At 43.3% G+C, this 16421-nt stretch overlaps 1 protein-coding gene across 1 annotated transcript in view; it reads left to right on the top strand.

Annotated features, from left to right (window-relative positions):
• PCNX1 (pecanex 1) overlaps positions 1 to 16421 on the top strand; it is a 3150868-nt gene that overhangs the window by 441068 nt on the left and 2693379 nt on the right. Inside the window, exon 4 of the mRNA XM_044073489.1 lies at positions 5131 to 5167. Within this exon, the coding sequence (XP_043929424.1) occupies positions 5131 to 5167 (37 nt within the window). The remainder of the gene's footprint in view (positions 1 to 5130; positions 5168 to 16421) is intronic.

The following is a 16421-nucleotide window of genomic DNA, read 5'->3' as shown; positions in this document are numbered from 1 at the left end:
TCTGCATTCTTTGGACATACGCAGACAGCTATGCTTCTACTTGGACAAAACTAAAGCTTTTCGGAAAGGCTGAGCAACTTTTAGTGGCATATGCTGCAGGATCACAAGGAAAGGCCATCTCAAAGCAGACTATTTCAAAATGGATAGGACACTGCATTCGTTTCTGCCATTCACAACATGGTAAATCGGTGTCTAAGGGCATTGGACCACATTCTACCAGGGCAGCAGCCACCTCAGCAGCCTTCCTCAGAGGAGTACCAACCAAGGATATTTTGGGAGCTGCAACTTGGACTTCAGTGCACACTTTTACTAAGCACTACCACTTGCCTCTTCACTCTAAATCCAGAGCAGGCTTTGCCACTGCAGTCTTGCAGGGCCGTATAGCCACTCCTAATTCTATTTAGACCCAGCCGCCCAGCCTCAGCTGTGGGATTCAACCCAAGTGTAATGACTGCAACAGTGAAATACAATGAACATAGTACAGTTGTGTACCTACCATAAATGTAGATGTTCGAGTGTATTCACTGTTGCAGTCCAGGTTACCCACCCACCATCCCCCTTTCTTTGCTGGGACTTATCTGTACTTCTCTGTCCTATACAACCTATGTGGTGTATTTGCTTGTAGATGAAGGTATTGTTTATTTTAGTGCATGCTTTTATTAGCAATGTTTTTTAGCTTATCCTTTTGGGGACACCTGACATCTGGGGCAAGAACTGAAGAAAATGGCGTTGACTCCATCTTTTATACCCCTGGTGCACTGACGTCAGGGAAGAGGCGACAGCAACTGATGCCGGACCAAGACTTTGGAATTCAAGCCGACTGCGGGTAGCCTGCCAGCAGGATAAACCAAGTGTAATGACTGCAACAGTGAATACACTCTAACATCTACATTTATGGTAGGTACACAACTGTACTTTCTTGGCTATGTGATGTGAGTGGTGTGGTGTTTGTACTGGCAATCTCCTCTTTGTCAGGAGTGCTGACTGTGGCGTGAGAGAGCATGGACTCCAGGTTACTGATGTACATGCATTTGTCGCAGGTTGAAGAATTATGTGCTAGGAGAAGAGGGTTGTCAGTAAACATGAGGCAGTTGCTACATTCTCTATGCCCATGTCGACCAAGCTGGCAGGATAAACTGATGGGAATTGTTCAGACATAGTGTTCCGAATGCTTGGGTTGACTTACGGAGAGAGGTTTTTGGTCAAGGATTGACCACAAGAACCTTCTTAAATGCAAAGTAACTGGCCTGAAGCACAAGTGCTAAAATGAAAGCTAAAATGCTTAGCATAACAGATAAATTTAATCAGGCTACTAATGAGCAGTAATTAATGCAGCAGAATAAAAGCACTTGAACACATCAGAGCACACAGCAAAAATAAGGTAAAGTATGAAGAACACAATTACAGTAAAAGCAGCTGAATAAAGTGTAAATTTTTTTTAAGGTGATGAGGGAGGAGGCGGAAGATAGTTCAAGATTAGGGAACTAAGGAGGTTGGCCTTCCCAAGTGCTATCTCTTTACTCCGTGCACAGGGCTGATGAAATAGGACAGAGAGGAGTGTCCAAAGTCAAAGAAGCAAGAGGGTAGTCCTACTCAAATGATCTCACTGCACTATGTTGAGTGATCAAATGAGATTGGACTGGGAATAGTGACCAAAATCAGATTTACAGCTGGGGCAGGCAATTCCAAAGCCACCAAGCTAAAGACAGCAACAACACTTGGGAGGGAAGGAAAAACAAATGGTGCAGACAGCAAAGGACAGAAATAATAAAGCAAATATATAAATACAGTGTACTGAAAATAGAGTTGCAAAAAAGTGTACTTATGAGTTTGGTAAATCAGATGGTAGTAGGATCCGACACAGCCAGGAGATTTTAGCTCTGCTATAATCAGCTCTGCACAAATTCACAGAAAGGAAGTCTGTACTAGAAGTGCCACACGTTTCCTTAAAGGAAATTTGTGTTGAGACCCCCTTTTCAAGATTCAGTCTCACCACAGAATGTTGCAGTTTTGCTTCAGTCATTGCCTCTAAGACCTTTAGAGTCCACGGCTTTAGCCGATTTGCATTTCTTGGAAGACAATTTTTTTGATTTCCATCACTTCTGCTAGATAAATTTTGGAGCTTCAAACGCTCTAATTCAAACCACCTTTTCTTATATTCCACAACAGTAATTTCACTAAGAACAATTCCTTTCCCTTTCTTTCTTCCAAAGGTGACATCTGAAGCAAAATTAAATTAACAAACACATTGACTAGTATTTTTTCCAACTTTTTCTACCAAAGGTGAACATGTTCTTCATACCTTAGATGTCAACAGACGGATTTTGCTTCACATCAAAGGCTTCAGAAAATTGGACCCGAATAAGGCTATGACAACAGGTGTCAAAGGTCACACTAAATGGTTGGCAGATTGTATTTCCTTTGTTTACAAAACACATGGGTTGCCTAGGCATTCAAAACCTAAGGCTCATTCCATCAGAGTAATAGCTGTTTAAACAGCATTTTCAGAGTGCCTGTCTGTGCAACATGGTCAATAGCTCACACTTTAGTGCATCATAAATTGGATGTACAATCCAGAGCTCTCACTTCCTTCAGCTCTGCAGTTCTCAGGCATGTCCTTTCTTGAGTCCACACAACCTTTTTAGGTAGCTTGGGAATCTGTCTCAAATGTTGAATTGGACGAAAATAGACACCATGGAATGTTAGTTATGCACCTACCATTATGATAGATCCATGTTGCCCCATTTTCTTCCAATTCAACATTCCTCTCTCCCTTCTTCCCACTTTCAAATTGCTATTCCGCATGGGGCTTTGACAGACCTTGACTTAAGAACCTGTCAGTTTGTTCCACATGATCTTTCATATTGTGGAATGTTTGGGGATTCCCTTATTCCACTCTGTAGTTTTGGTGTATAATTACTATAGTCAGCAAACTGTCTGAGGAAAATCAGTTAAAAGGAGGGAATTGTGGTGGGAGAGGAGTCAGAGCTCTTGGAATCCAGTACTCTGGTATAAGGTGCCAAGGTTGTATCTGGTCAGATCCAACAACCCAAATGCTGAATGGGACAAAACCGGGACAACATGGATCTGTCATTATGGTAAATAAGTAACTTTCATTTTTAATACTGTACTGCTTGATTGTTTTTTTTAATTGGTTTGCATGCTACTGGTTTTTATTTATCACATCAAGTGTGGTGTCATATAAAAGGAATTGATTTTTTCCTTTTTGGATGCTGGTCTCAGTTAACACCTATAATGTGTGTAAAAAAATAGCAAAATGAACAGTCGTATTACATTGAATGAGCCTGATGTTTGATCTGCAGGTAGGCAGGGTCAATCATGTTATATTTGGATGGGAGATTGCCTGGTAATACTTTTTTCATGCCATACTGCTTGTGTTTTCAAAAAAATAGTTTACGTGCTGTTGGTGTTTATTAATAACATGATTTTGTGGTGTCATATAAAGGGAAGAGATGGTTTAATTTTTTAGATACTGATGAAGCTTCTGTAAGCAAATCCTGTTTATACCATTCTTCCAGCTGCAGAAGGGAATAAAAGTTGAATAAATAAAAAAACGGCTTCTTGTGTAAGCAGACACCAATTTAATAAAAAGTACTTAAAACCAGTAGACAAACAGCAGATTAGATTTGTCTTGGAGCGTTCTCCCAATAATTAGGCTTCATCTGATGAAACTCGGTTATTGGGAGAAAATGCCCAAGTCAAATCTGAGCTGCAGTTTGTTTGCTGGTTTTAAGAACGTTTTATTAAATTGGTTTCTGCTTACACATGAAGCCGTTTTTTTATTTGTTTTACATGCATGTGAACCGAGTGTTTTGTTTATGGATTGTTGGTAAGGGAATAAAAGTTATTTATTTTTTTATCACACCAGAGTGCTGGTTTATTATTTATATAAAGTCCATTTTTATGTTCACCTGGTATGTGAGACTATTCAGTGTAATACTTTAAGACAGAAATCTTTATGTGTATGTGTGAATATATTTGTATGAAATGCACACGTGTTTGCATGCGCATGTTTATGCATGTGCACTCACACAAGGGTGTGTGCATGTGTATGTTACATATGTGCGTGCGTGTGTATGTGTATGTATATATATATCTATCTATATATCTATATATATCTATATATATATCTATATATCTATATATATATATATATATATATATATATATGTACATAAACATACTCTTACATATGTGTATGTATATGCATACGTGTATGTATGTAGATTTAGATCTGTAGAGATACAGATGTATATGGAGAAACAATTGAATAGTCTTATGTTAACAGAATGCTGGCATTACTTAGCGTTACGTTTGGGATTGGGAATTTGCCCTTTCCCTGCTGTTGTGCAGTCTTGAAGTTGGTATATGTAAGTAGCAGGGGGTATGGGTGGCACAGTGGGGCTTGCTACCCCCCCCCCCCCGCAGGAAATGTTTTTTGTATTTCTTTTTCCTTACAGTATTTTGACTTGATTTAGGTTCAGTTTTGTACATTTTTGACTTTAGGTAGTACACGTGCATATGTGTGTGTTTTTGCGTATAATTCGCACGTGTGTTTACATGTATGTAAAAAAAAAAAAAAAAATGTACGTGTGTATCTTACAGATCTGCTGTTAGGATAAGCATGCATAAGTTGAGCTGCACTTGCTTTCATTTTTTTCTTATGTGATTTTGTGACTTCATCAGTAATACAGTAGGAAAATTGGAACTGAACTAAACAACCAGGACTGCAGTATGAAACTTATATGCTCATTGCCTTCATTCTTTGCTGAACCTACACTTGAGATAGGGCAAGTAGTCACGAACCAGCAGTTTAAATGATCTCAAAGAAGATAACAGTTCTGCTTAAATAGGCTTTGAGACAAGATTGCAGGTCTGTAAATGATTCTCACCAGTTGGAAGAGTCATCTTGAATAAGTATATTTTTGTAACCTTGTTTAATAAAAATAGTTTTCAGCAGCTTTATGGCAGCCAAGTTATTTGTATTATTATTATTATTATTTTTTATGAAATGGAGACTGCAGAGGACAAAAGCTTGTTAAGTAGCAAATGGGAGAACTTGTTTAATTTCTGAGCAAATACTGATTTTTTTTCTTCATTTTTTAACAGGTTGCGTCATCCTTTGGAGTGGCAGCAGATGGAAAAGGTATTTTTTGCTTTATGGAAATTGACAGTTTATTAAAGAATTTGTATGTATTTGGGACTGAAGCAGTATCTGAAAGCCCTTCAATTTTTGCATAGGCAGGATAAGAAACAGGCATCTGCATTTTGTAAGATTCAATCAGTACTGTATTTAGCCATCATAAATGTTTATTTTGCATGAAAATGTTATTTGATTAAGCTTGGTCTCTGAGCATAATTTTCTGCATCATTCCAGTAGCAGTGCTTCTCTTTGTAGTGACCAACCCTGAGCAAATATGATATGCAAATAAACACCTCTTCATTTGAAGACTGCCCTCCATGGCTTGTACATCTCATTTTTCGACTGGTGGATATTAATAACTATCTGGCTTTTTTTCACATGTGTGGAAAATGAAGTTTTGTGCATCTATCCAATGTCAAGATTTTGCATGTTTCTTCTGCAGTTGTTCTTGAGCTATTCTACTTTTATGAGGCCTAACATCATGTTGTAGATGCCAAAAGGAACCTTGTTATCTCCTAATGGGAGATACTTGGCCAGAAATTGAAGTGAAATTGGAAATGAGGTTATAAGCAGTGGGTGGAGTTCTCGAAAATTGTTAGAAAGTAAGTAAACTTTTCCCTTTTTAATTTCTCCAAATTTTGAGGGTTTCTAATACCATGGCAGGAATGGACCCCATTCCTAAGTCAAAGTATGGTTAAAGTTCATGAAATTAGTATTGTTTCAGAGTTTGATCTCAGCCAGAAGTGCTCTTCGCAGCACCTGCAGAGTGTCTAGTATTGACTCCTCCTGCAGTTCGTATGGAGTATGTACCTAGTACAAGTTCACTCGTTATCTCATGTGCTGCATGTGTTAGCTTGAATAATTAAGCTTATTGTGAGAAATTTAGTGCGCCTGATTTTAGTTGGCATGAAGCAAGGCTGTGTCCACTATGTCTGAAAGTAATTCCCTGAAAATGTTAATGCAAGAAAATATCCCAGTTTGTTCCTGTTAATTTTAGTAAATATTTAGGAATTTTATTTTGTGTTGCTATGACATTGTGGTAAAGGAGATGATTTAATGTAATAAAGGAGATTGTTTAAAATATCCCTTTACATTCTTAGAGGGTTTGTGAACTAAGTGGAGATGTTTTTGAATGACTGACCAAAATAGTGTTCTGTGACTCGTACAAAAAAAGCTATCGAGTTGGACTACTATGATGTTTCCTTTTTTTTTTTTTTTTTTGAGAAGTGAGAAGGTGTAAAACCACTTTTTGTCTTTAAGTTTTTCAATAAATGCTTTTAAAGACTGACCATAAAGATGTAGATATAGCTAAGAAAGTCTTACAGTTATTCTTGGCCCGGGATGCCATTTTTACCTCAAATTTGGCTTGGGTAGGTTTGATTTGCCCTCTGAGTTGCTGGTTTAAATTGTCAGAGTTTTTATGTTGCCAGGAGATGCACTTCCTAATTTTATCATTACTTTCTTTTGTTGTACAACTTATTGGTATTGGGATTCCACCAGGGTGGCCCTTTTTTTTTTTAGTTTGTCCTGTGCTTATATCTGGCAAGCACAGCTGTCTTCATGCATCTATTGACATGCTTGTACTATGTCTCCGTGAACAATTCTGCATAGGCTGCAGAGATGTTCTCCATGTTTCACTGTTGCAGTCATCACGTTTGGGTTATCCCTGCCAGGGTAGCCCTCGGCTGGCCCGAATACCAGAGGCTTAGTATTTCTGTGTCGGTTGCTGTCACTTCAGGACTGACGTCAGGTCGTCAGTAGTATAAAATAAGGCAGCCGACACCATTACATCAGTATTTCTTGCCGTGGAGCCCAAAGCAGAAGCAGTTCGCATGAGTGCCGGTTGGTCGCTACCTGAGTTTCGTCTATGGAATTGAAGCTGAAGTCTTCTAAAGCAAAGTACCCTATTGGGGATTCTTTTTTCTTGCACTAACAGATGTCAAAAAAAGTTAACAATTGTCTCACCTCTGGAAAGCAAATACCACACTGAGACTTTCATTTTTACTGTCACTTGTTTAGGCCCAGACCACGACGTCCCCCGATGTTCATCGTGCATACAGCTGCAGTAATCACAGATGGGTTCTCTGCCGTCAGGCGGTCCCTCGGTCGGCCGAATTCCAAAGTCTTGGTCCGGCGTCGGTTGTCGTCGCTTTCTCTTCTGACGTCAGTGAGGCCAGAGTATATAAGACACAGCCGACGCCATGTTCTCCAGTCTTTTTTGCCGCGCGGTGCCTGAAGCAGAAGCAGTTCGCAAGTGCCGGTCGGCCAGCTCCTGAATTAGGAAAATTTTGGAAACCGAAGTCTTCATTAAAGCTAAGTACCCCGTTGGGGAAACTTTTCTTGCCTCAGACCGATGTCAGAAAAAGTTAATAATTGTATTTCTTGTGGGAAGCAAATACCGCATAAGGATTTCCATTCCCTCTGCATACCTTGTTTAGGCCCAGACCACGACGTCTCGGGCTGTCGCTTTTGCGCTACCTTCAATAAACGCACTATTAAGCATCGGGCGGAGTTCGCCCAACACTATTTTGGTAAAGCTTTCGATTATAAGATGTCATCGGACACTCCGACTACCGTTTTGTCCAAAAAATGCAAGGACAAGGACCGAGGACCGCGGTCCCCGCCGACACCACGCCAAAACAGGCTACTCGTGGTCCGGTTCTCAGCGAGATGCCTTTGCAGTCCCTGATTACCGACGACACTCCTTTGGCGGTGTCCTCTGTACCCGAGACCGCTGGGACCTCGGCCCTTTTCCAGCCTACAACCACCGAAGCCTTTGCTAATGTTGAGCCTACTAATGTGGACAGGTCCACCTCCACCCATGGTGTCTTTAGACCCTCATCTTCTTTTTCTATTAAGGCCTTTACTAAATCCAAAGCAGCCAGGCATCCCAAGAGGCCTGTTGCACAGGCCCCATCCCCAGGTCCCATGCCTAAAAAACAGATGCTTAAAATGGCTGAGGATTTAATTACTCATCAGAGGTTCTCAACCCCCTCCAGACCCAGAGTGGAGGAAGATTCTCCCTCTTCTGATCAGGGATCCATTTTATCAGAACATTCTGATGTAGAGGAACACTCTTACTCCCCTTTTGAGGATTCGGATGCAGAGCAGTCCATCCCTTCTGTATCCCCTCCTGAGGATTTTTCCTTTGGGGAAACCTTGCACACCTTGAGGGAACACTTCCATTGGGAAGGCCAAGACTTTTCAGATTCTAAGAAAAGACTTAGGGAATTTCTTTTGTTACCTCAACACAGACCTCTGGCTATACCCCCTGTTTTGGACATACTTGATGATGTTTATTCGGAGGCTTGCCTTAACCCGGATTCTCTGCCTCCTGCACCAGTCAAACCTGATAGGTACTACAGAGCACCTAACTCTCACCAATTTCTCTTCAAAAGCCATAATGCTGACCCTGAAACCATTTCACAAGGCCCCAAGGGATTGAAGGCCTCCACTACCAAAAATCCACTTCCTGCAGAAAGAGAGTCAAGATCTTTAGAAAGGTGGGGAAAAAAGGTATATACCTCGGCCACCCTAGCCATGAGGGCCTTAAATTGTCAGTTTCATATGCTTAAATATCAACAGTTCCTGTTATCACAATTAAGGAATAAAATGTCTCAACCTGAACAACCAGATTTAAAGGAGTTACAGGATATGATGCATAGTGCAGAGCAAGTGGGTAAACACACTTTACAATGTGGTTATGATTCCCTAGAGGCCTCAAGTAGAGCGGCTGCTACAGGATCAGTCATACGCAGACATGCCTGGCTTAGAGAACAAAACTTGCCTGATCATGTGAAAGCTAAACTTCTAGATGCTCCTTTACAAAAGGATATGCTGTTTGGTACTAATGCTGAGGAGATACTACGGAAAATGGAAGAAAAAGCCAAATCTATGCAAACTGTCAAAGCCTTTTTACAGGTCCAACCTCCACATTTTAGCAGAAATTGGCCTTCAAAAAAACTGGTCCTTTCCAGCCACTGACAAGCCCCAAAGAGGTAGATACAGATGCACAAGGGGCAGAGGGCAATCACAAGGATCATATAGAGGCCGACAATGGCAAACTCCAGCACCAAGAGGTGGCGAGGACAGTGCACAACAATACAGGAAGCAAACCCAATGACTCCCTCATTTCCATGCCAAGCATGTCTCAGCTGGCAGCACCTTTGGGAGGAAAGCTAGCATTATTTGCAGGCAATTGGCATATGGTCACAACAGACAAATGGATCCTTGACATTATAAACAGAGGCTACAAATTTCAATTTCACACACTTCCAAAAATGAGAGGCATGCCAAACCTGCCACAGAATCAAAGGGCAGAGGCACAACTACAAATTGCAAAGCTCATAAGCATGAGAGCTATTGAAGAGGTACCTTCTCACGAACAAGGTCAAGGTTTCTATTCAAGACTTTTTCTGGTACCAAGGAAAGGAAACGACTGGAGACCCATTTTGGACTTATCCATCCTAAACACATTTCTACTTGTACCAAAATTCAAGATGCTCACATTACAGCAACTTCTTCCCATGCTGGGCAAGGGGTTTTGGCTGGTAACATTGGACCTCAAGGAGGCATACCTGCATGTCCCAGTCAGACAAAGCTGCAGAAGATGCCTCAGATTTCTTGCAGGTTCAATCCACTATCAATTCTCTGCATTGCCCTTTGGCTTATCTACTGCGCCCAGAGTATTCACAAAGTGCCTGGCATCAGTGATTGCCTACTGCAGACTTCAAGGGATACAAATTTACCCTTATTTGGATGACTGCCTGATCCAAGCGGACAGCAAGCACATACTTCTGGAACATCTGGCATATGTGACACGGTTACTGCATGCTCTGGGATACACAATCAACAAAGAGAAATCAAGGCTAACACCATCTCAGAAAATAACTTTCCTGGGTGCCAACTTGAACACAAACACCCAGATGGCCTACCTTACGCCAGAAAAACAGGGGCAACTATCTCAGTACTTCAAAATACTAGAAAAAAGTACCAGGCTTACTGCAAGGAAAATCCTGCAGGCTCTGGGATTCATGGCATCTTGCATTCTTTTAATCCCATGTGCAAAGCTGCATATGAGGAAACTTCAGTGGTACCTAAAAAATCTATGGTCTCAACACAGTCACAGTTTGGAAACAATAATACCAATAATCCCATGTTTGCAAAAGGAATTTCTATGGTGGGCCCAAGCATGTCAAGCAAACACAGACCTCCCATTCTGCAAGCCTCAAGCAAAGCAAGTTATCACAACAGACGCCTCAGATTACGCCTGGGGGGCGCACATGACTGACAGGTGCATCCAGGGCAAATGGTCCCAAGAGGAAAAGCACCTTCACATCAATCAAAAAGAAATGCAAGCAGTAATAAATGCAATTACAGCTTTCAAGGACTTCTTGCATCCAGGACAATTACTAATAAGAACAGACAACACCACGGTAATGTGGTACATAAACAAGGAGGAACACATTCATACCCCTTGTGCAGACTAGCCATGACTCTTTGGAACTTGGCTCTGGAATGGCAAATCGAACTTCAAGCACAGTACCTGCCAGGATTGGAAAACACGCTGGCAGACAATTTAAGCAGAAATATGACAGATCCACACGAATGGAAGTTACATCCTCAGGTGTTTACAGAAATAATCCAAGCGTGGGGGAGGCCAGACATAGATCTTTTTGCCTCCCACAGGAATCATCAATTGGAAAAGTTTTGTTCGAGGACTTTTCATCCAAAGGCCTGGAGAGTAGACACCCTTTCATTCAGTTGGACAGCATGGACAGTTTACGCATTCCCACCTCTGCCTCTTCTGCCCAAGGTGCTTTTGAAAGCAAGAACAAACAGACCGAAGATGATACTGATTGCTCCAGATTGGCCAAGGCAACACTGGTACCCACTGCTGAGGAGCCTAACACATACTCCCCCCTGGTCCCTGCCTCTAATGCCTCTTCTGCTGACTCAGCACAGCTACAAAACTCTTCACAGTCAGCTGAAAACACTCAATCTCGCTGCATGGAAAATTCCTTAACACCACAACAGACCCTACTCTCCAAGGAGGTGCAGGATGTCATTTTGGAGGCCAGAAGGCCATCTACTAGAAAAGCTTACTCCGCAAAATGGAAGTGGTTTTGTTCTTGGAATGAGAAAAAAGGCCAGGACCCTAGAAAACTGAACTTGCCTCCGGTATTACAGTATCTAGCTGAGCTGCTGAACAGTGGATTTTCATTTTCTTCCATAAAAATCCATGCCTCAGCCATTTCTGCAGAATTCAACACGGATCCTCCTTTATTTTCTCACCCACTCTTACGACAGTTCCTCAGAGGGGCTAAGAATATAAGACCACCAAGGAAACAACCAATACCAGCCTGGGATCTTAATTACATACTAGAAAAATTAACATTGCCTCCTTTTGAACCAGCTGCCTCGACAGATTTGCAATATTTGTCCTGGAAAACGGCCTTCCTTCTGGCTATCACTTCAGCTCGTAGAGTTTTGGAACTACAGGCCCTCATGGCGGTGCAGCCCTTTCTCATTTTCCATCAGGACAGGGTTGCCCTTCGTACCAACCCATCATTTATGCCTAAAGTGGTATCCAGGGTAGCTTTAAATCAAGCCATACACCTTCCTACCTTTTACCCCAATCCTCAAAACAAAGGGGAAAGGCTACTACATTCTTTAGACATCCATAGGCAGCTACGTTACTATTTGGACAGAACAAAGTCCTTCAGGAAATCAGAACAACTCTTGGTGTCCTATGCTGTAGGGGCTCAAGGGAAGCCAGTTTCCAAGCAGACTATTTCAAAGTGGATAGGCCATTGCATACGGTTTTGTTATTCCTATCATGGGAAATCTGTGCCTACAGGTATCAGATCTCACTCCACCAGGGCCACAGCTACCTCTACAGCCTTCCTCAGAGGAGTTCCTACCAAAGATATTTTGGAGGCAGCCACTTGGAGTTCTGTACATACCTTCACAAAACACTACCACCTGCCTTTATATTCCAGAACAAGAGCAGGCTTTGCCACTGCTGTTTTGCAGGGCATTCTGGCTCAACCCAGTTCCTCCTAGTACCTACCACCCTGTGCGTAGCTTTGGGACTCTACCCATCTGTGATTGCTGCAGCTGTATGCACGATGAACATAGTACAGTTTTGTACCTACCATAAATGTAGATGTTCGAGTGCTAATACAGCTGCAGTACAGGTTTCCTCCCTCCTTCCCCACTTGGTAAAGGCATGGGGCCTAACAACCTCTTCATACAACCTGACTGGGTTATCCTTCTATGGTTTATTTGCTTGTAACCACTGATTTTGGATTATATTGCATTACTTGTATATACATATAAGCATAGTTTATGTATTGCCTTCCTTCTGGGGGCACCTGACATCTGGGGCAAGAAAGACTGAAGAACATGGCGTCGGCTGTGTCTTATATACTGTGGCCTCACTGACGTCAGAAGAGAAAGCGACAACCGGCCTTGGACCAAGACTTTGGAATTCGGCCGACCGAGGGACCGCCTGACGGCAGAGAACCCATCTGTGATTACTGCAGCTGTATTAGCACTCAAACATCTACATTTATGGTAGGTACAAAACTGTACTTTGTCGCTTCTGTGCTTTGTTCAATGCCAGAACTATCCGTTGTTGGGCCCTTATTGTAGCTAGATATTTTCGCTTACAGTCCTTGAACTTCGATATGGCTTCAGTAAGCCATCTGACAGCAGATCTTCTGAAAAACCATAAAGATAAAGACAGAGACAGACTGCACAGGTCCAAACCTACCGACGACACTCCCGTTAAGCTAGTAGTCATTTCTCCGGTCCTCAGTGAGGCACTTTCGCAGCCCCTGATGCCCGCTTCTGTGGATTCACAGGCTGCTACCGAGACCCTTTCGGAGTGTGGTATCCCACAAAACTCTTCTTCGATTTAAGGATCTTGTGGTCGTCTCTACCTTGGATGGGCCCAGAGCGGCTGAGCAGGCACCGGCTTCTGAGGAAGTCCTTTGCACTACCGATTCTCGACACAAATCAACGTCTTCTTTCGCAACTACAATTCTTTCGAAAATGACAGAGTTTCTTAGGCCCAGGGTACGAACCACACTCAAGAAACCGATGACCCAATCTCAGGCACCTGCTTCCTTGCCTCCGTCTCAAATGCTTAAAATGGTGGAAGACCGTATCATGCTGATCAGGGGAAGCCAAGCTACCCCCTCCAAAAGGAAGAGATCTGTCCCCTGTAGTTTTGTGTGAACAAGAGTCAGATGACTCTGATGCATCTGAATATGAAGACATGCAACCTCTCTCTACTTATGAGGATTCTGATGCAGAGGATTCCATCCCTTCAGCCTCTCCCCCAGAGGATTTTTCCTTTCCAATGGGCGAGTCAGGACTACCCTCAGTCTAAAAAGAGACTCGGGGAATTCATAGATCTTCCACAGCAAAGACCCTTGGCCATCCCCCCCAGTCCTGGATGATGTGGAGGATGTTTTCCTGGAATCCATCTCGACTCCTGAGACCCTCCCTCCTGCACCTAGAAAACCAGACCGGTACTGTAGAGTCCCCGACTCACAAATTTCTTTTTAAAAATCCTACTGCTGACCCTGAGGTAATTTCTCAAGGACCTAAAGGGTTTAAAGCAACATCTGCTAAGAATCCCACCCCCTCCGATAGGGATTCCAGAGCACTAGACAGATGGGGTAAAAAAAAGTATACACCTCAGCTACTCTTGCCATCAGGGCACTAAATTGTCAGTTCCGTATGCTAAAATTTCAGCAACATACCCTGGAACTCCTCAAACAAAAAATGTCTTCCTTTCCTGTTTGTGCAGAATCTAGAGAGTTACAAGAGTTAATGCATTCTGCAAGTCAAGTAACTAAACACTCCTTGCATTGTGGTTTTGATGCCCTAGAAGCTTCTTGCAGGGCAGCAGTCACCAGATCTGTCATTAGAAGGCATGCATGGCTTAAGGAACAGGCCTTGCCAGACCATGTCAAATCTAAATTGATGGATCCCCCTTACACAAAGACAACTTATTTAGGTCTTAAAAAAATGGAAGAAAAAGCAAAATCGTATGCAGACAGTTAAGGCTTTCTTACAGGTCCAGCCACCCAGGTTCAGCAGGCATTGACCTACCGAGCACTGGTCCTTTCCTGCTCCCACTAAGCCAGTTCATCCTAGGACCCGGGGAACCAGACCCCCCCCCCCCCCCCCAGACAGCAGCCACAGGGAATGTAGAGATCTAAGCAGTAGACTACCTCCACTTCAAAACCAGGAAGTTCTAAGCCACCCCCTTATGGTAAGAACTCCCAATGACTCACCTCCCTCTGCCCAACTCACTTACCCAGAGGAGGAAAGCTCTCCTTTCATGCAAGCACCTGGCCCACCATTACGAGCGACCACTGGGTTCCCAACATAGTGTCTCAGGGATGCAAAGTTTCTTTCCACACACTTCCAACCCCAAAAGGGTTCACAGATCTACCTCCAAACCAGTGGGCAGAGTTTCAAAACCAAAGTCCTTTCCCTGCTTTCTATGAGGGCAGTAGAGCACGTTCCTGCAGAACAGATAGGCCAAGGTTTCTACTCCAGACTTTTTCTGGTGCCCAGAAAAGAGGGCACCTGGTGCCCCATCTTCGATCTATCCATTCTAAACACTTTCTTGGTGATCCCAAAATTCAAAATTCTCACTCTCCAGCAGCTGCTACCCATGCCCTCCAAGGATGCCTGGCTAGCCACCCTAGATCTAAAAGAAGCCTACCTCCACATTCCTATCAGGGAATCCTGCAGGAAATATCTCAGTTTCAGCGCAGGATCTTAGCACTTTCAGTTCTCTGCGCTTCCCTTTGACTTATCTACTGCTCCCAGAGTTTTCACAAAATGTCTGGCTCCATCCATTGCCTTTTGCAGACAAAGGAATATCCAGATTTACCCATACTTAGACGACTGCCTAATTCAGGCAGACGGCCAGGAAAAGCTGCTCAAGCACCTGGCCTTTGTTAAGTCCCTACTAACCTCCCTAGGGTACACAATCAGCGAAAAGAAATCCAAATAGGTGCCCACCCAAAGGATTATATTCCTGGGAGCAAGCCTGGACACAGCATCCCAGATGGCATTCCTTACACCAGAAAAGCAAATTTTCCTGACAGCCTACTTCTCTCAAATAGCCACCAGACCCCAGTTATATCTGTAAGGAAGATCCTGTAGGCTCTGGGGTTCATGGCATTTTGCATACTACTCATTCCATATGCCAGAGTGCATATGAGGAAACTTCAGTGGTACCTAACTAAAAAGCCTTTAGTCTCAACAGTCTCAAGACCTGGAGACTCTTACACCTATAATTGCTTGCCTCAGAAAATATTTTCTTTGGTGGGCAACAGCATGCTTCCACAACAAGGGACTACCTTTCTCACCACTCCCTGCCGCCCAGACCCTCACCACAGATGCATCAAACTATGTCTAGGGTGCACACCTTATTGGTATGTGTGTACAGGGCCAATGGAGCCCGCAGCAAATCCCTCTGCACAGCAACCAAAAAGAAATGATGGCTGTCCAGCATGCCTCTATAGCTTTCAAGCCCCTTCTCTCCCCAGGGGTTCTCCTGATCAAAACAGACAACACCACTGTAATGTGGTACATCAGCAAGCATTGAGGGACTCACTCCTACCCTCTATGCAGGCTGGCCATGACCCTTTGACACACAGTCTCTGTAATGCAGCTGCACCTGTTAGCACAATTCCTACCAGGTGTTCTCACCTCTCTGGCAGATCAATTAAGTAGAAAGCTTCTGGACCCACACGAGTGGCAGCTCAGTAGAAGAACCTTCACCCTAATAACTCAGAAATGGGGCACCCCGAAGGTCGACATGTTTGCCTCCTACACCAGTCGTCAACTCAGGAAATTCTGCACCAGGGAGCATCATTACATGGCTTGGAAAGTGGATGCCTTGTCCTTCCCCTGGGTCAATCTATCGGCCTATGCCTTTCCTCCACTACCTCTCATCCCCAGGGTACTGCTCAAAATAAAGGAGGAAAAACCAAGGACAATTCTTATAGCTCCAGACTGGCCTCGTCAGCACTGGTACCCCTTGCTGCGCAGCCTGTCCCCACTGCCACCATGGCATCTTCCTCAGATTCCAAACCACTTGACCCAGAGAGGAGGGGGAATTCATGCATCCCCAATTGCAGACACTCAATTTGGCAGCTTGGCTTATTCCCTAACCCCCGATCAATCTGCCAACCTCAGTAAACCGGTTCTAGATGTTACACGT

The sequence above is a fragment of the Protopterus annectens genome, chromosome 6.part0 (assembly GCF_019279795.1).
Source record: "Protopterus annectens isolate FY-2018-M chromosome 6.part0, PAN1.0, whole genome shotgun sequence".
Taxonomy (NCBI): Eukaryota; Metazoa; Chordata; order Ceratodontiformes; family Protopteridae; genus Protopterus; species Protopterus annectens.
Note: the sequence above shows the minus strand (reverse complement) of the source record. Positions and strands in the feature narration are given on the sequence as shown.